A 22,448-nucleotide genomic window follows, 5' to 3' on the forward strand; every position below is an offset into this window, starting at 1 on the left:
TCTTCACCTTCTTCTTCTTCTTCTTCACCTTCTTCTTCTTCTTCACCTTCTTCTTCTTCTTCACCTTCTTCTTCTTCTTCTTCTTCTTCTTCTTCTTCTTCTTCTTCACCTTTTTCTTCTTCTTCACCTTTTTCTTCACCTTTTTCTTCACCTTTTTCTTCACCTTTTTCTTCACCTTTTTCTTCACCTTCTTCTTCTTCTTCTTCTTCTTCTTCTTCTTCTTCTTCTTCTTCTTCTTCTTCTTCTTCTTCTTCACCTTCTTCTTCACCTTCTTCTTCTTCACCTTCTTCACCTTCTTCACCTTCTTCACCACCACCGTGTGAGAAACCCGGTGACCCGTTGCAACCTGTGCTCCGCAGGTCTGGGCCACTTGGAGAACGGGCCGAGCGTTTCCGTGGACTACAACACCCAGGACCCTCTGATCCGCTGGGACTCCTACGAGAACTTCATCCAGCGCTGGGAGGAAACCACCAATGGGGAGCATGGTAGGTCCACACGCGGTTTAATGGGTTTGAGCCGCTTGTCCCTCTCTTCCTCCTCCTCCTCCTCCTCGTCCTCAGGCCTTTAAATAGCTGCTGCAGAAATAGGGGGGGGCGTCAGTCGCTCTGCTCCCGGCCGGCCCCTCCCCTCTTCAGGGGGAGGGTGTAACATGAAACACAAACAGCCCCGACTTTCACGAGCGCCCGAGCCCGCCGTCATCCACCGCATGTGCCAGAGGTTCAGGAATTCGAAGTTTGGGCAGCCCCTTAATGCCCGTAATTACTTTTCAAGTTCAACAAACACTTTTGGTGGGATCAAGTTCTCATTTCTGCCGCGTTTCCGGCGCTGCTTTGAAACACATTTTGACAAAGAGCAGAAAGTTTTACCGTGACTGGGAACTGCCTCAGATTCTTGATTTGTTGTTGTATCGTATTTGCTGAAAGGTACGATGGGTTAACCCCAAACGGAGCATATACATGCTTGAAGATGTTAAGGAGCTCTGGAAGATTCTAGAATGCAAAAGATTCTAGAAATGTGAGGCAATTCGGAACCATGAAAGATTCTGGAACTCTTGAACATTTGAGTATTCTCAAAGATTTTAAAACTCTGGAAGATTCTACAATTATGAAACATTCTAAAAATCCAAAACCTTCTGCAATTGTGAAACATTCTAGAACTCTGAAACATTCTAGAAATATGAAACATTCTGCATTTATGAAACCTTCTAGAACTCTGAAATATTCCCAACTTTGAAACCTCCCAGAACTCAGTAATGTCCTAGAACTCTGAAATTTTTCAGAATTCCGAAATGATCTAGATCTCAGCAGAACAATCTAGAACTGTGAATGAGTCTGGAACTCTGACAGATTCCCAAACTGAGAAACATTTCAGAATTCTGACATATTCCAGGATTCTGATTGATTTTCATTCTGAATTTCGGAATGAAACGTTCCGGACCCCGTGAGGCGTTCCAGAACTCTCACACCAGTTTTTAACTCGAGATGGCACGAATCCAACTCGTCAGCATGATCAGAACTTTGTCATGTTACAGCTCGACTTGAGTTTGATCTGGACACATTTTTCTCTGCACACGTTCTCTGTACCCAGAGGGACTTTCTAGATTCTACTTTTCAAGAATCTCACCAGCCTCAACTTCTGCCCTCGTTAGACGAGAGCTATTATTTGGGATCGAGTCAGGACTTGGCACACATTGTAGCCCTGCATCCACTTTCTACATGGGATTTTACTTTACGGCTTCGCAAAGACCCATTTCATTTTTATGAACATCCCCCAGAGAAGAGTTGCAGTGATTGCTGTGTTGGAAAAAAAAAAAAAAAAAAGGGAGTCAGTGGGAATCGCCAGGATTGCAAGTTTGATCCTAATTGAATGGGTGGCAGAGTTCTCAAGACTCAGCAGAAAGAAAGAAAAAAGATCCTCTCGGCCAGTTTGCTCATTTCTCTAATTGCGGCGCTCCGATACGAGGATGTGGACACGATGCAGGGACACGGTGTCTTTGTGAAATCCTTTGCTTCAGGGGGAAGAGACAATGAAAAGTGGGACTGATAGTCTTTGAATCGGGGGAAACAGATTTGGGGATTTGGTAGATACGTTCATACTTGGGGTTAGGGTTAGGGTTAGGGTTAGGGTTAGGGTTCAGGGTTCAGGGTTCAGGGTTCAGGGTTAGGGTTCAGGGTTCAGGGGTACTCTTCGGGGAAATTGTCAGTGGCCGAAATATGTATTGTATGTTAAATTCACATTGGGCTTGTGCACACACACACACACACACACACACACACACACACACACACACACACACACACACACACACACACACACACACACACACACACACACACACACACACACACACACACACACACACACACACCATTAGCTCGCTGACAGAACGGCCTATTTTTACTCTCGCCAGCTCTGTGGACATTATTCCGTCATCGGGGATCATTGAAAGAATCCCGACTTGTTTATCTGTCCGGGTGCTAAACGAGTGTTTCATCCTCAGGCGTTGACGTCTGAATGCGTTCGGGATCCCGACCGACTCGTCCCGACGCCATTTTTTTTTTAACGGGGGCCCGCCGACCTTGGCAATCCAGTTTGAGGGGAACTCGACGAAAGGCGTCTTAAAAGAGTTGGCGGGATTAGGGAGCTTTAGCGCCGCGTTTAATATTGCTGCACACGCTCACTGGGGGAGCGAGGTGGGGGGGGGGGGGGGGGCGCACGTCTTTAGCTTTTGTGCCGGGGCTGTTGTGTTGTTCGGTATATTTAGCCCGGCGGATCTGCGCCTCGCATCTAAGATTGTGTTTGTTTGGCTTTTTTTAATGCGGCACTTTGTGCACCTTGTTGTTTGGGAGCACTAATGGTACTGCTCAAGTTCTACCTTTGTAGGTCTATCATGCATCAGTGAATGAAAAACCCCTGTGTGTTGGTGTGTGCGACAGACAGTCGGGTGGCAGCACAGGCTGTCTTCCTTGTTTACCGCCCTCCTCCTCCCATATTTGGCCGGGGCCGAGCCCCGAAACATGTCTGGAATAGCTGGAGAGAGACAGACGGAGCGACGGAGATAGAGGGACGGGCACCGAGAAGGCTCGGACGTAACAGGGGAGACCGTTGTCTTTCATAGTTCAACTGGATTTTCAGAAAGAAGGAATGGAGGGATACGAAGGAGGGAAGAAGAGCCACTGACTGGTGAGGTCTCACTCATTTTGAAACCGGTTTTCAAAATGTGCCGGCTTGTTGCGTTCATTCAACGCTCTCAGGTCGCGATTATGATTTGAGCTTTTTCCTTAAATAGAAATTCGTCGATTCGTTGTTGCTTTTTTTTATTTATTTTATTTTTGGGGTCATTTCGTGCGAAAATTCACGCGGCTCTGTTTATCTGTTTGCTGCGTGTCTCCATGTCAACACGGTTGCATCCTGTGTGTTTGGCACCTCGACGGTACAAAGTGAGTCATGGAGGCGAGCAATTTGTGTGCGGAACATTTTTACTGGGCGGGCTGCAATTTGGGTTCACCAAAACTATGAGGGCTCCTTGGCTGGCCGGCTTCTCGGGAGCTCCGGAGAACTCCAGGATACGCATTGGGCGAGTGAAAAGACTATTGGTGATATTTTTAAAAAAAAAAAAGCAACCTTTAACTGTAACACATGGAGAACATGCAAACTCCTTATAGAAACAGCTTAGAGCAAAACTTGAACCAGGGACAGTGTCACTGTCAGGCAGGGCCGAGCAGCCCAATTTCATCTTGACTCACCTGAGCAGGTAAAATAGTGCCGCAATAAGTCTTTTCTTTCAGCGTGTGCGTGATAAAAAAAATTGCTATATTTTCACAAAAGCAGAACAATTACCACCCGAAATGAAAAAAGCCAATTCTACTGCTGCAAAACACAGTGAAATGTCCAGAAATAACTTTGACATCTGTTGCATTATGGGTGTTTTTACACCCCGGGTTTTTTTTTAAAAGTTGCGCTTTCAATCTGTTTCAAGCAGATGAAGTTGGGGCGCTTTTTGGAAAGTCCCACCACGGGAACCTTTTTTTAAAAGTTGCATTTTCAGTCGCGCCGACTCCAACGCCCGAAATGCGACAAAAGTGTTTTCACCTGAGAACGGCCGTGGGGCATGCAGAGCGGCAGCGGTTCAGACAAGTTGCATTTTCCCCGTTTCAACGGAGATACAAAATCAGAGCGTTTCAAAAAGTTGCATTTTTTTCCACATCAACGGAGTCGGAGCATTTTGAAAAAGTTGCGTTTTCCACCCCTTTCCACGTAGATGAAGTTGGGAAACTTTTCGGAAAGTTCCGCCTTGGGAACTGTTTACAAAAAGTTGCATTTTCAGTGGCTCCAAGCGCCGACACCCGAAAAGCAACGCAGGCATTCAAGAACTTTGCATCTTTACTCGTTTCCACAGACAGTTGAAATCCAAGCGTTTTCAAAAAGTTGCGTTTTCCCTGTCTCTATGGAGATGGAGTTGGAGCATTTTCAAAAGGTTCTGTTTTACCACATAGATGGACTTGGAGCATTTTCAAAAAGTTGCGTTGTCCTTATCTCCATGTCGATGGAGTTGGACAGTTTTTTAAAAAGTTGCATTTTTCCATGGAGACAGAGTCAGAGTCTTTTCAAAAAGTTGCGTATTCCCCCCTTTTCACATAGATGAAGTTGGGGCACTTTTCGGAAAGTTCAACCTTGGGAACCGATTTTAAAAAAGTTGCATTTTCAGCAGCTCCAAGCGCCGACACCCAAAACGCAACAAAAGTTGAACGTTTCATCTTGAAAAAGTTGCGTAAACGGGACCTAATGCTAGCTCGTTAGCCGATGTCCCTGCTCGGGTTTCAGTGTTGTTTTGTGAAAAAAAAAACAAAAAAAACTTCAACCCGGCTTCATCTGTAAAGCCGTCCCTCGAGTCGACAGGGGACAGACGGCAGTCAAATAAACAGATGGCGTTTCCTGACCGTCGCTCGGGTGACAGACAGACGGGCGGGTGACATCACCGTGAAAAGCAATCCCGGAGACGGACACCGATACGGTCACGTCACACTCGAGCCGTCGGCGGCTGGACGCTGACCGGTAGACCGGGAGGCGGACGCCGCGAATACAAAACCGCCTTTGATACGCCAGGGCGCCCATCACCGGCGGACCGTCACCCGTTCAACGAGGTTCCGTGACTCTTGGAGACAAACCGAGCGGGTGTCCGTCAAAGCCAGTCCCCAGTCTGCTGGCATGCAGACCGTCCCCGTCGTCGTGGTGTGAAGTACGCCGTAAAAGTGAATGTCACATCCCGCTGCGAGACTCCTGACATCACTATGTGTGTGTGTGTGTGTGTGTGTGTGTGTGTGTGTGTGTGTGTGTGTGTGTGTGTGTGTGTGTGTGCATACTTGTGCATGCCTGCGTGGATGAAGCACAATGAGTATTTTGTGACACATCGTCTAAGTTTAGAAATTAAAAAGCGTCTCCGGCGTGAGAGATGAGACGTCTGGGTCTGTCCGCTTTCAGTTTGATAAATGCAGACATACGGCGGTAGAAACGACATTGACGCGTCAGCACAGCCGTCATCTTGGATGAGTCTCTTCTCGTTTCTCCTCCGGTAGATTCACGTCTATTGATGAAAATGGACGTAGCGTATTGAACAGTTTCAAACCGCATGGATGATCACGTATGCCCCCTCTAGGATCGGGACATTATCACACTCATTAATCCAAACTATCATGCACCAAAAATGACAATGACGTAAATTAACAGTTTTTGGACTGCGGGAGGTTTAGATTCGTGGCGCCACCGCTCAGCTCTTTGTCGATTATTTCGGGTTTCCCCAAACAAACCCTTGGCACACGTCTTCGTCTCGCTCCAGAGCCGCCATTCCTTCATCGGTGGCGCTCCATATGCATCTATAAACGCACGTGGACGCACGAAATCGCGCCACCAGATCCAATAAAACGTTCCCTTTGAGAACGGGACCTGCCACGTGGTCTCCAGGAGTTTGGTGTGTTTCTAAATTTATGTGCGTCTGCGTTTCGTAAAAATGGGTTTGGTCCTTTTATAAGGTCAGCAACCCCCCCCCCCCCCCCCCCCCCCCCCCCCCCCTCCCCCACCACCATTAAAGTTTCCACCAGGAGGCCCCTGTGTGTAGTCTTAAACAACACAATACACCTCGGTGCTAATCTGAAATGCAGCGGCGGCGATGTAAGAAATCCATTCACTCCGACGAGAAGAGCGTTTTTTTTTTTTTTAGCACGTTGTCTATTTATATAAAGTGTTGGCCACAGGTGTTTGAATGGCTTTTTAATGGCTTATGATGTAGCGGCGAGACCTCTTGAGGGGATACAGGCGAGTGGCAGTGTGTGTGTGTGTGTGTGTGTGTGTGTGTGTGTGTGTGTGTGTGTGTGTGTGTGTGTGTGTGTGTGTGTGTGTGTGTGTGTGTGTGTGTGTGTGTGTGTGTGTGTGTGTGTGTGTGAAGTTGTGAACACTCTAAAATCAAAACATAAGGCCAAGTGTGCACTCCTCAGTAATGAGGACAAATAGTACCAAACCTACGCGGCATTGATCAAACGTACACGACGCGACAGACTGTCTCCCGTTGGGAGTGATCTCGACTGCAGTAAAACGCCGTATCGCCACATTTACGCCGCGTTTGCCCATGATGAGTCAAAGTTACGGTGGTACAGGGTCACTTTAGCCCCGGTGATTAAATAAAGGCTGATAGTGAGTTACCTTGTTCAGATCGCCTCCTCGATACCTCATTTCTGAACGCCAACCGTAATGTTTTATTGTTCCCTGCATGCACTTGACGGCCTGTCAGAGCAATCCAAGATGGCCGACATCGAGTCGATCGGTATTGCACCTGTATTTGACATGTTTTCCGCTCATTTTCTGTGTGTCAACACTTAAAAACTTGCACGCCGATTCGCCTACTCTCTCGGGGGGTTCCTCCCCCCCCCGCCAGAGTTCTGCTAAGACTTTGACCGAACAAACACGTACCGAACCTGCTGTTCTCTTGACTTAATGTTCAAGGGGGAATAACGGGCGGCGTCACTCCGAGTGGGAAACGTGTCGTGACTCTTTCATGCGAGCCGGGCCTCGGTGACTCAGCCGGTCTAATTTGAGTTCTGCTGCAGCCGTTCATTGACACCAGCACAAAGTTATTCCTTCCATTCGGTTGGGAGGCCGCCTGTTTGTGTCATTCCTAATTGGGATCTTTGGCTGGCCATTTTTTTATTTATTTTTTTTTCTCGGTGCGTCGATGTTGCTGGAGAAGTTAAAAAGTGGGCCGCGTCTTATCTGAAGCGCTGTGGTCATGTATGCCTACGGGTTGTTATGTACCCATTTACCAAAAGTTAAAATTGCCCCGACCGTCGCGGACAAATTTCTAACAGCTGCAATTACCTGATTATAGAATAATGGCGGGTCTTGTTTTTGTTTTGCTTTGTCCATGTTGGCGCGATATTTAATTGAGTGGTGTCTTTTGGGGAGTATTCCCACGATCCAAACGTCAAGGTCGGACAGTTTCTCGCCCATGGGGCCACTGAAAATTGTTTATGAAAACTGTTCCCAAGGTGGAACTTTTCAAAAAGTCTTTCTTTGTGGAAACTGGTAAAAAAAAAAAAAAAACGCAACTTTTTGAAAATGTTTCGCCTCCGTCTCCGTGGGAATGTGAGAAAATGCCACTTTTTGAAAAGCCGCCAACTCTGTCTCTGTGGAAACGGGTGACAACGCAACTGTTTGGAAATGCTTTCATTCCGTCTCCATGGGTGGTACACACAACATTTTTTTGTAAAACGCTCCGAAAAAATTCAACTTTCTGAAAACACGCCGACGTTGTCTCCACCCCTGCGGAAACAAGAGGAAAATGCAACTTTTTGAAATCGCTCCGACTTTGTGTGACAGAGAAAACTGTACATTTAAAAAAAATGCTGTGACTCTGTGTACAGAGAGAAAAATGCAACTTTTTAAAAACACTCTGCCTCCATCTCCATAGAAACGGGGGAAAACACAGCTTTTCGACAATGCTCCGACCCTGTGTAAACAGAGAAAAAAAGCTACTTTTTAAAAACACTCAGACTGTCTACGTGTATACGGGGGAAAACGCAACAACTTAGTAGTTTTAGTTGCTGGCTTTATAGTTTCCATGTAAACGGACATCGTTTTCAAAACGTTGCCCTTCAGTTCACTGGCGAAGTTGTTTCGTCCCGGTCAAATCCATGCTTCACTCATCAGTCAGTCACTTTGATTTCTGGGTAATTTTGGTCAAATGACTCATTTTTCAGCTGATTAGTTCGGGCGAGTCGATGATCCAGCGGGACGCTTTCCAACGCCAACAGAGACGCCGAGTATCAAACAAAACCGTCTCGTTTTGTTTGATTGTGAAGGTATCCTCGTGGTACCGCAGCCACACGTTCCACTTGTATTTGTGGGTTTCTGCCTTTCGCCATGACGCGCCATATGGAAGTGTCAGCCCCCCCCCCACCCGTTTTTAACCTCAGGATGGGGTAACCGGCAGCTGGAAAAAAGAGTCACTCCGGCAAAGCTGAGTCGTTTTTTTTATTTTTTTGCCACGGAGAGCTGAAAGATCATCTTTTATGAAGAAGGAACAAGGGAAGGGCCTCTTCTGGAAAAGGTCAGCGTGAGTTAGAATGGCCGCCACAGTTCTCTGTCAAGATTGATAAATTTTCAAGGGGAAAATGGTAAAAAAAAGAAATAAAGTTGCTTGGAGGAAGGTACCCCCCCCCCCCCCCCCCCCCTTAAACAAACAAGAAAAACCATCTCCTCCGATGCTGACGGTTGGAGGCAGGAGGAGCGTCGGTCCCTCCCCTGCTGCCGGGAACGGTTCAGGGATCATCTGAGACTTCCAGCTCACCCCTGTCAGCAGCCTCAGTGGTACAGCCCCGCCTCGCTCCGGCGGAGCACATGTCGGGTTGATCGGAGGACAGGAATCAGAGAGAGCAGCGAGAGAAGCAGAAGCCCACAGGCAGAAAGTTCGACCAAAAGATGGATGGACTGTAATCCAGAATCTTTTTTGGGGTCTCAGTGTTGGAGAACGAGGCAAAACTTGTCAATGTTTTTTTTGAGAATTTGAAAAGGTAAGGGGGCATATTTTTTTAACAAAAGTATGCCGATTAGGCAACATTTAACAGTTGGGTTGCACTTATTCTGCTTGTTGCTTTCAAGAAATACAACTGTTGATTTTAACGTGTCAGCATTTTTACAAAGGCTAGAAGAAGAACCTATGTTTACAGCTTCCCCGGCTCCCGGGAGCGGTTGTTGACATGGGTTTTGAAATAGCTCCGGTCCGAGTGATCCGCCATCTGTCTCCGGGGGGTTGGGGGGTGCGGGGGTGCGGGGGTGGGGGGGTGGGGTGGGGGGGTCGGTGGATTTGGAACCTCCTGCCAGTTCGCGGTCGTGTGCACGTCGTCGTAACGCTTTGCAAAACCTACAGCGGGTATGGGAATCCAGCACGGTGTTATATGGTGTCATTAGAGTACTGACAGAGGCTGGCCTGGTGTGATTGTTCTGTTTTTCTTGGCCGTTGCTCGGCCTCACATGAAATATTACACTGATGAGAGTGTGACTTGTTGCATTGCGCAATATGTTTGTAATCATGATTCAGCAGCCGGAAATCAACAGCTCGTCCTCTTCAGGTCCGGCCCGGAGCTTTCAAACTGGCATTGCTCGCACGGACCAGCTGTTTGATGGTTTGATGGGACCACGTGGGTCAGCTCTGACGCAACGTGACGGGGGGGACGGGGGTGGGTGGGGGGTGGGCTATAATTAGAGCGAAAGGGGTTGTGTTGCTGTTGGCTGCGGCGCAGGCTGCAAGAGTTGGGTGCAGAGTGATCATAACCATTACTGGTATGACTCAATGGTTTGAGGTGTCCGATCTCAATTTGAAAAACTTGGAACATCTTGTCGTCCTGTTTTCTTAATGTCTTGTCGTGTCTCTTTCAGATGTCGGTCACACCCAGGGTCCACTTGATGGAAGTCTTTACGCACGGATTCGCAAGAAAGACTCCCTGGAGGGAGTTGTCACCATCAACGGCCTCCCAGTACATGAAAACCCTTTGACCACCACTGAGAACCCGTCGCAGCACGCCGGCCATCCCCTGCAGACCGCCGAGCAGACGCTCCCCGTCGCGGGCCACACCTCCCTCCCCGCCGTCGACCATACCCTGTCCGTCAGCAGCGACTCGGGAAACTCCACCGCGTCAATCAAGACCGACCGCACCGATGAGCACAGCCAGCCTCTGCAGAGCGCCGTGAGCCACAATATCCCGGCGCCGCCGCCGCACCCGCCCATCAGTCCGCAGGAGAAGCGAGAGCTTGACCAGCTTCTGACCGGCCTCGAGGCTCCGACCCAGCGGCAAGCCTACTTGTCCACGTCCACCAGTCCGGGGGGAGGAATTCGACATCTGGTTCCGGCTCAGGTGCACGTCAACGGGGGCCACGCCAGACTAATTGGCGCCCCTTCGACGGAGGAGCGGGAAACGGATATCCTTGACGACGAGCTGCCGAACAGCCAGGAAGGGAACAGTGTCGACAGCTTGGGCACCATCTCGTCGTTAGAGGGCCAGGCGACGCCGGCGGATCAGTACTACCAGTCGCAGACGCCGGTCAGCGGCCAGAACGACGGGCCGTACCTCGAGAGAAGCGTCCTTGGGGAAAAGCTGACCGAGATGCCCGTGCACGGAGTACAAGCTCCCGCAGCGATGCAGGAGAGGCCCGTGGACCCGTCGCTAACGCCGGGGGGATACACCAATTACCAGAACGGAGGGGGGATGTACCGTTCGCAGTCCTTTGGGAACCCGGCCGCCGGCAGCCCTGAGAGCAACCCAAAGCTGATGCCCAGGGCTCCCGAGAGGAGCACCAGTAGCAGGGAGGCTGTTCAAAGAGGCCTGAACACGTGGCACCAGTACAGCCTTCCAGACGACCCATTCGGACCCCCCCTCCAGTCAACGCACAGCTTACCCCACTTCCCCACCTCGGCCTCGCAAAGGGATATCGAGCAATCCATTGAGGCTCTAAACATGCTGATGCTCGACCTGGACCCAATCAACTCTCACATGTCCAAGTCTCACAGTGCGCCCCCTGGGGAGAATAGCCTTGACTCGTCCCAGGTGCCCTTCTCCCAGACCCTGGCCAGACCCTCCTACCAAGCAGACTCTGCCATCCATGGCTACAATAACTCAGTCGGCAACACCCTTCACCAGCCGGCGCGGTCGCCTGTGAGAGCGTCCAACCAGAGCCCGGTTACGGAGTCTCCTACGTATTCACCCCAGAGATCCAGCGCCGGCTACCAACACCAAAACACCGCTCCGACACACACCCCCGAACCCTACCTCCACACGCGGCAGGCACCCCACCACCACCCCGTCGACCCGCCATCGAATTTCACCCAGAAGCCCGTGAACTCGCAGCAAGGCGGCGGGATCTCGCACTCCCCGGATCCGCAAGGCTCCTCTCCGTACCCGGGCTACAGCGCCTCCTCTTCTCCCCTACCCGCGCTCACCCCCCAACCCAAGGACACGTCCTCCACGTCTTTGGCGAGAGAGCATGACGCAGAGGAGGAGCTGAACCTGGAAGGCCTGGTGGCGCACCGTATTGCCGGTGAGACGAGATGGAACGAAGCGGCAGTCAGCGAGGTCGTTGTCATGAAATATATTGGCAATGTGTGTGTCAGATTGGTTTAGTGTTGAAGGTTTTAGGCTCCAGTTCGAATGTCCACTTCCTCCTGACGAGTGTACGTCCATACTGTAGCATTGATGGTTTGTAGTTTGACATCAGCCTCTTTTGTTTTAATTGATTGGCCAGAACAGTTTGAAACTTACGCAAACGTGAGCTTGTGTAGCTTTCAGCAGTTTCTGTCACAGAGTAATAATGGTGGGGGGGCGGGGGGGGGGGGGAGAGACACACGCCAGAGGAATGACTCGTGCTCATAAAATTAGCAGAGCCGGCGAGAGTGGAGAAGGGACGAGAGTAAGAATAGCCAAAGCATTCAAGAGGCACCGGCTTCCACACATTGTCCGCATTCATAATGTGGTGAGGTGCGACGCTCACAGGTGCCTCCCAGTGGAACAACGGTGCAAATTCCCAGTTCTTAGTCGACCTCGTGTTGCACCCAGAACCGGCTTTCTGACAATCATCACTTCATTCCTGTTCTGATTTTGTTTCCCCTTCTCTTTTCTGTTTAAACCATCTCCCCACCCGAATGGAAAACCCCCTTCCAACCATTGCTCCTTCTTCCTCCTCCGCACCTCCCTCACCCTCCTCCTGCACACTTCTTCCTCCTCCTCCTCCTCCACCTCCTCCACCTTGACCTCCTTCCCCGGGAAACAGAGTACAACGCTCGTATTCGGGGCATCAGTGAAAGCATGACACCGCAACAATCTGACCGCCATCGCTCCTATTCCTTCTCCGGTTTGTTCACTTTCCCACCACTTTTTAATTTCTTCCTGCCTTTTTTTTTTCCACTGCTGCTCAACCATTTCTAAACATCTTTCACCCTCTCACTGTCTGTCTGGAGGGCTAAAAATCAATTAGGCTGTTTCTAAGTAGTTGTGATGCACAGTGAATCTTTCTTTGTGGGGTGGGGGGTTTCAGGAGTGCGCTCCAGAGGGATGACCCCCGAAGTGACGCAGGAGTCAGGCAGGCGTCGCACCACAAGCGAGGGTCATTACCAGAGCAGCCATGACGGCTCGTCGACCGTGCACACGCCAGACTTCGCCAGTAACCTGGCGATGAATCCAGGAGGACGACCCAGAGAGGTATGGGGAAGTCTGGAAACTAGTCTGGAAACTAGTCTGGAAACTAGTCTGGAAACTAGTCTGGAAATTAGTCTGGAGACTAGTCTGAAATCTAGTCTGAAATCTTGTCTTGAATCTTGTCTGGAATCTAGTCTAGAATCTAGTCTGAAATCTAGTCTGGAATGTAGTCTGGAATCTAGTCTGAAACTAGTCTGAAATCTAGTCTGAAATCTTGTTTGGAATCTAGTCTGAAACTAGTCTGAAATCTAGTCTGAAATCTAGTTTGGAGTCTACTCTGAAATCAAGTCTGAAACTAGTCTGAAATGTAGTCTGAAATCAAGTGTGAAATCAAGTGTAAATTCTAGTGTGAAATCAAGTCTGAAACTAGTCTGAAATCTAGTCTGGAATCCAGTGTGAATTCGAGTGTGAAATGAAGTATGAAATCACGTCTGAACTCAAATGTGATAGTAGTCCGGAATCAATTGTGAAACCCCTTTGAAAACCAGTCTGAAACTAGTTTATAATCAAGTCGGGAACGAGTGTGAAACCAAGTGTGAAACTAAAATAAAAACTGTTTCCACCAAACACAAAAGGAAACATTGTAACTTCTTTATTTATCTATTTATCTATTTATCTATTTATTTATTTATTTATTTATTTATTTATTTATTTATTTATTTATTTATTTATTTATTTATTTTTTTTGTTTGTTTTTCCTCACTATTTTCTGCTATGATTCGATCTGCTTCCAGATGAAATGCGCCTCTATTGTTCCATATTAAACTTCCTCCACCCGTTCCCTCCACCCCAGGGCACGGTGCACAGCTACCGCGAGGCGTTCGAGGACAGCGCGGCCGACCGGCTGGCCTACAGCCCCACCTATGCAGGCGGTGGTGAGAATTCCCCCCCGACGCCCGGCTTCCCCGTGTCACCACAGACTCCTTACTTCAACATGTGTAGGTTCAACCCGCAATGCAGACGGGGGGGTGGGGGTGGGGGAGTCACAAACCGTGAATAATGAAAACAGTCAAGCCAAACCAACGAAGAAGAACGTGTTTCTATATCCGTGTTTGCTCCATGATACTGCACAACCTTCCCTGTGTGTGAAGTTCAAGCGTTTCTGAGCACCTTTTGCACGACTCGTCCCGAAACACCAGTCGCCGTCACGACTGTCTTAGCTTCACCTCGCGGGCACCCCCCCCCCCCCCCCCGTGTGGCAGCCATTTTGGTTGTCCCTCAGGTCAGTCCTCAACTGTTGCAGTAAGAAGCTGTTCTGTGACACGAAACCTCCATGTCTCATGTGTCCATCCGCCACCTCACTCAGCGGTTGTTTGTATAGTTATTGGAGATTTTCTTTGGGGGGGTCGTTTGCATGCACGTGTTATTAAAGTAGTTTTCATTTTCACTAATAATCGTTTGTTTTTTGTGTGAAAATATCGACATTTTCATCATCTGCGAAAAGAAAATACTTTAAATTTGAAGGTTATGGAGCCGCTAGTTAACCAGACAGGCCCACTCCACTCCACTTTATTTGTGTAGTCCTTTAGAAACAACTACAGCTGAATTTAAATTGATATAAAAAAAAAAAAAAAGAAACCCTGACAACATAAAAGCGAAACCAATAAAATGGCGACAATTAAAAACAGGAGCAGAGGAATAAAAATGGGCCTTTAGATCAGTTTTGACCCTTTTAGGTTGGTTTTTTTTGGCATTAAAATCTGTGTTAACTCAAGCAGCTGAGAGCAGAATGAGTCCGGTGTCAAATTACAGCAGTTTGAGGCAACACATTGGCCTCAAGATGGACTTTTTGACGAGACAATTCAAGGTTTATTAGTTTAAACTAAAACTTCCCCTTTGAGTGTCGCATGACCACATCACCTCACTCGTGTTCTCCGTGGCACGCCTCGACCGCTTCCCGCCGCCTTTTAACGGCGTCGCTGACGACACTCGCTTTGTGTGCAGCTCGCTCCCCTCCGGGTTTGGCCAGGACGCCGCTGTCGGCGCTGGGACTGAAGCCTCATCCACACGCGGGATCAGGTCAGACTCCGTGTTGTGGTGTCGAGAAGCCGGGGGGACGCCTCAGGTCCTCTTGCATGCGGGAGCGTTGGCGTCCTCCTCGTAGAGTTAACCTTTGCAGCCTCTGCTGCCCCCTAGTGCTCACAAACCTGCCCTGCTGACGGCTCCCATGTCTCCACTTTCATGCTTTTTTTGCGCTCAAGTGTGTCTCCCTCCCCCCCCTCTCCCTTCCTTTTTTTCCCCCCTCCCTCCCCCCTCATTTCCTCCCGCTTCAGACTCGTCTGATTCTAATGATGGAGACCAAGGTAAGGGCTCCTCTGTGGCTCCTTATTTCCCCAATACTTCCTGTTTCAGAGCAAAACAAAAACCAAAACCAAAAGGGAGTGTGAGTGAACGTAGTTCCGACTGTGCCACGTCTTTGTGTCCCCGCAGATAATCGCGGTTTCGGAGCGCAGCAGTTCAATGTGCCGCTGTCTTCCAGCAGTCCCGTCCACAGTGTCGATGGGTAAGACAGTAGAAGACATCGAGCGGTTCCTAGAAACCGTTCAGTCTAGTTCAGGGGTGTCAAACATACTTTGAAGGCCAATTTCAGGGGTTAAATTGCGCAATAATAACCTTTAATTTAGTGTACAGGAGGCAAACATCAAAAATCAAACAACTTTGACAGAAAAGAGCTACAATTTCAACAAAAAGCTAATTTTAATGGTGCAAAATACAGTGAATTGTCCAAAAAGCTTCTGTTCAATAAATAGCTGTTGCATTATGGGTGTTTTTACGCACAGCATTGTTTTAAGGCGAGCTTTCGTGGCAGCGTTGAACCTGCGCATGTGCAGAAGAAGTTGCGCTTTCCCCTGTTTCCATGCAAATTGAATCGAAGCGTTTTCAAAAAGTTGCGTTTTACCCCCATTTCCATGGAGATGGAGTCAGAGCATTTTCAAAACGTTGCAGTTTCTCACTATTCCCATGGAGATGGATATGGCGCGTTTTCAAAATGTTGCTTTGTACCCGTTTCCATGGAGACTAAATCAGACCATTCTTTTTAAAAGTTGCATTTTACCCCCATTTCCATGGGGGGGATTCAGATTGTTTCAAAAAGTTGCATTTTCACCATTTTCCACAGAATTGTCGCATTCGGAGCATTTTCAAAACGTTGTGATCCCCCGTCTCCATGGAGACGGGGTTGGAGCTTTTTCAAAAAGTTGCCTTATCTCCCTTTTCATGTAGACAGAGTCTGGACCATTTTCAAAAAGGGGCGTTTTCAGTGGCTTGGAGCACCGGCGCCCTGAAATGCAATGGAACTTTTGCGTTTTCACTTGATAACGGGCCTAACGCTAATTTGCTAGCATTAGTTAGCTAATGCTAGTTAGCATCGAGTGAGCTGGCTTTCATTGCAGCATCGTGTCCACTACTCTAAAGAAATTTGTTTAAAAAGTCTTTGTTTTTAACATTTTCTTGGTGGTTTGGCCAGATTGGAGCTTCTTGCGGGCCGGGTTTGGCCCACGAGCCTTATGTTTGACGCCCCTGATGTAGAGGCTAGGTCGTCCTGAATCAGGACCTTCAAGCGTCAAAATACATCTGCAATAATTGTTTCTTGTTTTTTTTTCTTTTGAAGTAGAAGGACTGGTTCTTCAGACGGCCCCGTGAACGCCAACCGGCCCGCCTCCCCCGAGGGCTCCACCGTCAACATCATGGGCATCCACACGGTCCCCGGCAGCCCCAACACGCTCCACCGCACAGTGGCCACCAACACGCCGCCAAGCCCCGCCCTCCAGAGACGCCTGGGTCAAGCCAGCCCCTCACTGGGTCGGCACCCGCCCCCGGGCGGCGTCCCGTCTAGTCCTCTGATCGGCCGGAACCAGAAAACGGCCTCGGCCGGCGTGCCGCCCAGCCCCCTGATGGGGCGCCGCACGGCGGCCGGCACGCCCGACGAGCTGGGCGCCGCCTCCCGCCAGGGCAGCGCCCAGCCCCCCGCCACCCCGGCCTTCCCCGTCTCCCCGCAGCTGCCCGAGAAGAGACACATGTCCAGCGGCGACGCGGAGAACAAGAACCTGACGCCGACGCCGGCCAGCGGCGGCAGCACGCCCAACCTGTCCGGAGCGCTGCCGGACGTCTCCAAGTCCATTTACGGTGAGTAAAGCGCAAGACGAGACGCGGGTTCGGAGCTCGCCGGAGGGTATAACACGTCTGTTTTGTCCCGGGCAGATGGGTATCCGGACATCAAGATGAATGTGAAGTTCGTGCAGGACACATCCAGGTTCTGGTACAAGCCGGACATCTCCAGAGAGCAAGGTGAGCGGTTCAAATCCCCCCCAAAAAAAACCAGTTTTCACATAAATCGTCCTCGTGCCTCATCGTCTTGGTTTCGGTTGCAGCCATCAACCTGTTGAAGGACCGGGAGCCCGGCGCCTTCATCATCAGAGACAGCCACTCCTTCCGGGGAGCGTACGGCCTGGCCATGAAGGTCGCCTGCCCGCCGCCGACGGTCCAGCAGAACAAAAAAGGTCTTGTTCACATCTCACGCTCTCCGCCGTTCGGTTCACGCCACAACGTTTTAAAATGATAAAACTTTTTGTCGCGTTTTGCACGAGAATACAACTTTATGAGAACGCTCCCACTCCGTCGCCGCACAAACAAGGAAAACAGAACTTTTTGGGGAAACGCTGTCTCCGTGGAAACGGGGTGGGGGGGGACGTGGAACTTTTTAAAAATTTTCCGAGTCCATTGAAACGGGGGGATTCGCGACTTTTCGAAAACACTCCACCCCTGTCTCAGTGACAACGGGTGGAAACGCAACTTTTTGAGAGCGTTCCGTCTCCTTGGAAACGGAGTAAAGCGTAACTTTTTCAAAATGCTCCGACCCGTCTCCGTGGAAACCGGGACAACGGAACATTTTGAAAGTGCTCCCACTGTTTCTGTGTATTGTTCTCTGCGTGCATGTGTGTGTGGGTTTCGTCGCTAAAACCATCAACGACATCATTTTCTGCCATTTCCGTGGAAACGGATGTCATATATCATGACGACGTGAAACTTTTGTGAAGCCGCGCATTTCTCTTCACGCAGTCGGGGACCTGACGAACGAGCTGGTGAGACACTTCCTGATCGAAACGAGCGCCAAAGGCGTCCGACTGAAGGGCTGTCCCAACGAGCCGTACTTCGGTGAGCTCCGGCCGGGGACGCCCGTATTCGCAGGTGTGGGTTGAAATCCCGCTAACGGAAGGCGTCTTTGCGTTTTTTTGCAGGGTGTCTCTCGGCTCTGGTGTACCAACACTCCATGACCCCGCTGGCCCTGCCCTGCAAGCTGATGATCCCCACCAAAGGTCGGCTCCGCCCCTTTTCCTCCAATCCACGCTCGCAGTGCTCGCACCACTCCTCTAAACTTCTTCTTCTGTTCTCCCACCAAAGACCCAAACGAAGAGGCGCTGGAGCTGGCCACGCCTACCGACCCGGTCGTGGAGCTCCTGAAGCAGGGAGCAGGTGAGGATTCCGCTTCCCTCGAATGTCTTTTTTTTTTTTTTTTTCTTAAACTATTTGAGAAAGCCGTGGATAACCGTCACTCTGTCACCTTTTTACCTTGCAGTTCAGAAAGTTCCCGAAGAAGCTCATGGTAAATGCTTGCTTGCACTGTTCTGCGCCCCCGTAATGCACTGAAAAAGGAATGCATCCGTCAAGTTGCACTTTTCTGCGTCAAAAAGAGGCAAAACGCATGATATGTTCACATTTAACATCAACCAGGGGTGTCAAACACTTTTTTTGAAATTGTTCCACAATGAGCAGGTTTTTGCGTCTTTGTTTCAGGAAAGTTTTGCGTTCAGACGGCGCTGTTTTGAAAAAAAAATGTCCGCTTCCATGGACACAGTAGAAACGCTGAAAACAATTGAGATAGCATGCTGATTTGTTTGTTGTTTTTTTTGTAATGAAACTACACGGATTTTGTTTCCATAGAGAGGGAGTATTTTCAAAAAGTCTCCCGCTCCCCCATCCCCCAGTTTCTATGTAGACTGAGTTGGAGCGTATTCAAAAAGTTGTGTTTTCACCTGTTTCGATGGAGACAGAGTTGTTTTCATGTGGAGGGAGCCTGTGCATGTTTAAAAAGTTGCACCTTGGAAATTGTTTTCAAAAGGTTACATTTTCTGCTGTTTCCACTAGGACAGAGTCATAGCAGTTTCAAAAAGTTGTTATTCCGGTGTTTTCTTGGAGAGGGAGTCTGTGCATTTCTGATGTGGGAGCCGTTTTCAAAAAGATGCATTTTCTCTCGTTTCCACTGAGATGGAGTATTTTCAAAAAGTTGCGTTTTTCCCTGTTTCGACGGAGACAGTCGTAGCATTTTCACCCCAAAGAATTGCATTTCTGATAAGTTCCACCTTGGGTCCTGTTTTCTAAAAGTTGACTCTGTCTTTAGGGGTCCGTTTTCTGTAAACGGAACCCCTAAAACACTACGAACGCAGTCCGTTTTCACTTTCAACGAGTAAATCGGCCCTCTGAGGCAAAATACAGTGAAATTTCCGAAAACTTAGAGAACAAATGTACTGTGGGTGTTTTTAAAACCTGACAGCACGGCTTTGAGTAGCTCGCGTGTTTGACGCCCCTGCCGTAAAGCCTGAACTGCATGAGGAGCATCGTTTCGTCTCACTTCCCCTAATCGTCGCTCCCCCCCCCCACCCCCCCACCCCCCTCCCCACAGCGTGCAACGTCCTCTACATCAACTCCGTGGACATGGAGTCCCTCACGGGGCCTCAAGCCGTCGCCAAGGCCATCGGCCAGACGCTGGCAACCAACCCGCTCCCTGCCGCCACCACCGTGCACTTCAAAGTGTCGGCGCAGGGCATCACGCTCACCGACAGTCAGAGGAAGTGAGGTTCCTGAGCCAAATCAGAAGATCCAAGTTTGACCAACTCGGAACTCTGAATTCAACCCGTGTGTCGTTTTTTTTTTTCCCCCGCCAGGATTTTCTTCAGACGGCATTATCCCATCGGCACGGTGACCTTCTGCGACGTCGATCCCCAGGACAGGAAGTACAAACTGTTTTTCGTCAAGAATACCTTTGGAGTTGCGATTGTTTTTATGACAGTATTGGGTGTTGCAACTATTTTGCCTCCCTGAATTTCTCTTTGTCGCCAAATCAAAAAAAAGTCATCCAGATTCATTCGACTGGTTTTTTTTTTGTCCACAGATGGGGTAAAGAAGGAGGCGGCTCAGTAAGGTAAGTTTGCATAATTCAGATTAGGTTAACAGTAGGGATGCACCGATACCACTTCTTAAAAGGATAAGTGCAAGTACTAACCTTTCGCTACTCGCCGATCCCGAGCACCGGAACAAGTCCTTACCTTTTGCTACTTGCCGACACTGAGTACTGATACAAGTCCTAAGCTTTTGTTACTTGCTGATACTGAGTACGAATAAAAATCCTAACCTTTCGTTACTTGCCGATACCGACTACCGATACAAGTCTTTACCTTTTGCTACTTGCCGATACTGAGTACCAATAGAAATCCTAACGTTTCGTTACTTGCCGATACTGAGTACCGATACAAGTCCTAACCTTTTGCTATTTGTCGATACTGAGTACCGATATGGGTACAAGCCTTTAGTAGCTTGCCCATACCGAGTTCCAATACGAGTACAAGCCTTTAGTGACCTGCCGATACCGAGTTCCAATACGAGTACAAGCCTTTAGTGACCTGCCGATACATGCTATTCTTGATATTTTGGCAAAACGTTAATTTCCGGTTTGTCTTAGTTTTTTCATTCCCTTTGATGTTAAAGAATGTCTAAACCACTGGCGTCGCTCTCCTGTCCACCTGCTGGAGACGTTGCCGACAAATGATGTTACGTAATACTCGCCGGGTTGTATCAGGGTGCTTTTACGAGTATAACAAGTAGGATCGGACCCGACACCGATACCGACATCAGTATCGGTGCATCCCATGTTATTAGTGGACAGAAATCTTGATGGCAGTAATACCGTGTCGGTATATGTTTTAATTTTACTCGTTTTCCTTCAAGGCTTTTCGGATTCGTGGCGCGGAAGCAAGGAAGCACAACGGACAACGTGAGCCACCTCTTCGCCGAGCTGGACCCCGACCAGCCCGCCTCCGCCATCGTCAGCTTTGTGTCCAAGATGATGAAGCGGTGAAACCGTCCAACCGAGCACGATGGCGGTGGCCATGTCGTTAAAGCGTCCTCCTTCGCCGGAACCGGACGGCGTCGGTTTCTTTCTTCGTTTCTCTCTCTCTCTCTCTCTCTTTTGTCCTCTCCGGTTTTCCCGGTTTGTCTTTCTTTGACGGAAAGCTAGTGTGGATCCAGAGTTGGAGCTGTGCACGTTGACAAACACGGAGGCCTTTCGGAGGAGAGGGGGGGGCAAGAAAAAAAACAACAAAAAAAAAACATGGCGTCCGCGGGGATTTTAAGCCCCGGCGCCGGGAGGAGATTAGATGCAAAAGCGGGACTTTGTACGTTTCAGGGGTTTTCCGTTTTTCGTTGATTTACCAAAGGTAGTTGCAATACAAAAGTGCAAGAATGATGTAGCTACTAAGCCATTATTGTTATTTTCGAAAGGCGAAGAAGTGAGGGGGGGGGCGGGGTGAAAAAAAAAAAGAAATAGAAGTGTTTTTCTTCTCGAACTTCAGGAAAAAAAAGAAAAAAAAAAAGTTGGCCTTAAAAGGCTTTGAAGACTTTATGCATGTTAGCTTTGATCTTTAAGCTCGGTTCTTCTTCTACCTTCTTCCTCGAAACACAAAAAAAAAAAAAAAAATGGCGAAACCCTAACGGTCGTTCTCTGGCTCTGTTGTGTGTTTGGAAAGGGCTCTGCAGTGATCTACAACTGCGCATGGCAGACCAGATTTTAAAAATATATAAATATATATATATATATATATATATATATATATATATATAAATAGAGATATACAAGAAGAAGAAGAGAGGAAAAAAAAAAAAAAGCCACCTTGCATCACCTCAAGCCTCGGATCCTCGAGGAAGACTGTTTCTCCACAAGATGGCGCCACTCATTCAGGCTCCTCTTCTCACCGCTTCTTGCAAAGTGGTGGAGCTTGTTGGAAAAAAAAAACTGAAAACAAACACACTGGAAAAAAAAACAACAACAACCAGACAAAGCTGGACCTATGCACTGTTCTTTATGCATGCTGTCCACCCCCCCACTTCAACCCCCCCCCCAACCAAGATTGCACCCCCCCCCCCCCCCCCCCCCTCGCTCCTCCTCATCACTGAAATCATTCTTAATGCTGTGTACTTTAAAAAAAAACAAAAAAAACAAACAGAAAAAAAAAAAAAACTTAGACACTGAGGTTGTACGACTTGTCGAAGACTGCATGAATTTTATTTTTTCTTACTCTTCTCGGAGTCCGTAGACAATTGTTGACGTAGTCGCGCGATGGTGAGATGCTCTTATTTTTTCAGTTTCGATCCACATGAGCCAGGGTTACCTTCTTCTTCTTCTTTTTTTTTTTTTTTTTTTTTTTTTTTTTTTTTTTAAAGGGTGATGATTTAGATACCGGAAGAAAAAAAAAAAAAGATTTCCACACTGTGCGCAAAAACACCTGCTTGTTGAACTCACGCTCAACCATTCACGATAAGCTAAATGAAAATTGAAAAAAAAAAAAAAAAATGGATATAAATGTACATAGATATAACTTTGGAAAAAGGTGACATAGCGAAAAAGTATTTATTTTTGTTGCTTTGGTCCCCTCATGATTA

General features: G+C 48.6%; 1 protein-coding gene across 1 annotated transcript in view; it reads left to right on the forward strand.

Annotated features, from left to right (window-relative positions):
- Window positions 1-21,673, forward strand: part of LOC308127743 (tensin-1-like) — a 59,724-nt gene extending 38,051 nt beyond the window's left edge. Inside the window, exons 17-35 of the mRNA XM_080493016.1 lie at window positions 360-485; window positions 9,928-11,583; window positions 12,313-12,393; window positions 12,577-12,740; window positions 13,531-13,675; window positions 14,682-14,756; window positions 15,011-15,040; window positions 15,168-15,240; window positions 16,348-16,862; window positions 16,938-17,024; window positions 17,108-17,236; window positions 17,796-17,891; window positions 17,975-18,052; window positions 18,138-18,209; window positions 18,313-18,339; window positions 19,417-19,585; window positions 19,679-19,747; window positions 19,906-19,935; window positions 20,739-21,673. Of these exons, the coding sequence (XP_080349142.1) occupies window positions 360-485; window positions 9,928-11,583; window positions 12,313-12,393; window positions 12,577-12,740; window positions 13,531-13,675; window positions 14,682-14,756; window positions 15,011-15,040; window positions 15,168-15,240; window positions 16,348-16,862; window positions 16,938-17,024; window positions 17,108-17,236; window positions 17,796-17,891; window positions 17,975-18,052; window positions 18,138-18,209; window positions 18,313-18,339; window positions 19,417-19,585; window positions 19,679-19,747; window positions 19,906-19,935; window positions 20,739-20,868 (3,752 nt within the window). The 3' untranslated portion in view covers window positions 20,869-21,673. The remainder of the gene's footprint in view (window positions 1-359; window positions 486-9,927; window positions 11,584-12,312; window positions 12,394-12,576; window positions 12,741-13,530; window positions 13,676-14,681; window positions 14,757-15,010; window positions 15,041-15,167; window positions 15,241-16,347; window positions 16,863-16,937; window positions 17,025-17,107; window positions 17,237-17,795; window positions 17,892-17,974; window positions 18,053-18,137; window positions 18,210-18,312; window positions 18,340-19,416; window positions 19,586-19,678; window positions 19,748-19,905; window positions 19,936-20,738) is intronic.
- Window positions 21,674-22,448: the final 775 nt, after the last annotated feature.

Source organism: Lipophrys pholis (assembly GCF_963383615.2).
Source record: "Lipophrys pholis genome assembly, chromosome: 23".
In the NCBI taxonomy this organism is placed as follows: domain Eukaryota; kingdom Metazoa; phylum Chordata; class Actinopteri; order Blenniiformes; family Blenniidae; genus Lipophrys; species Lipophrys pholis.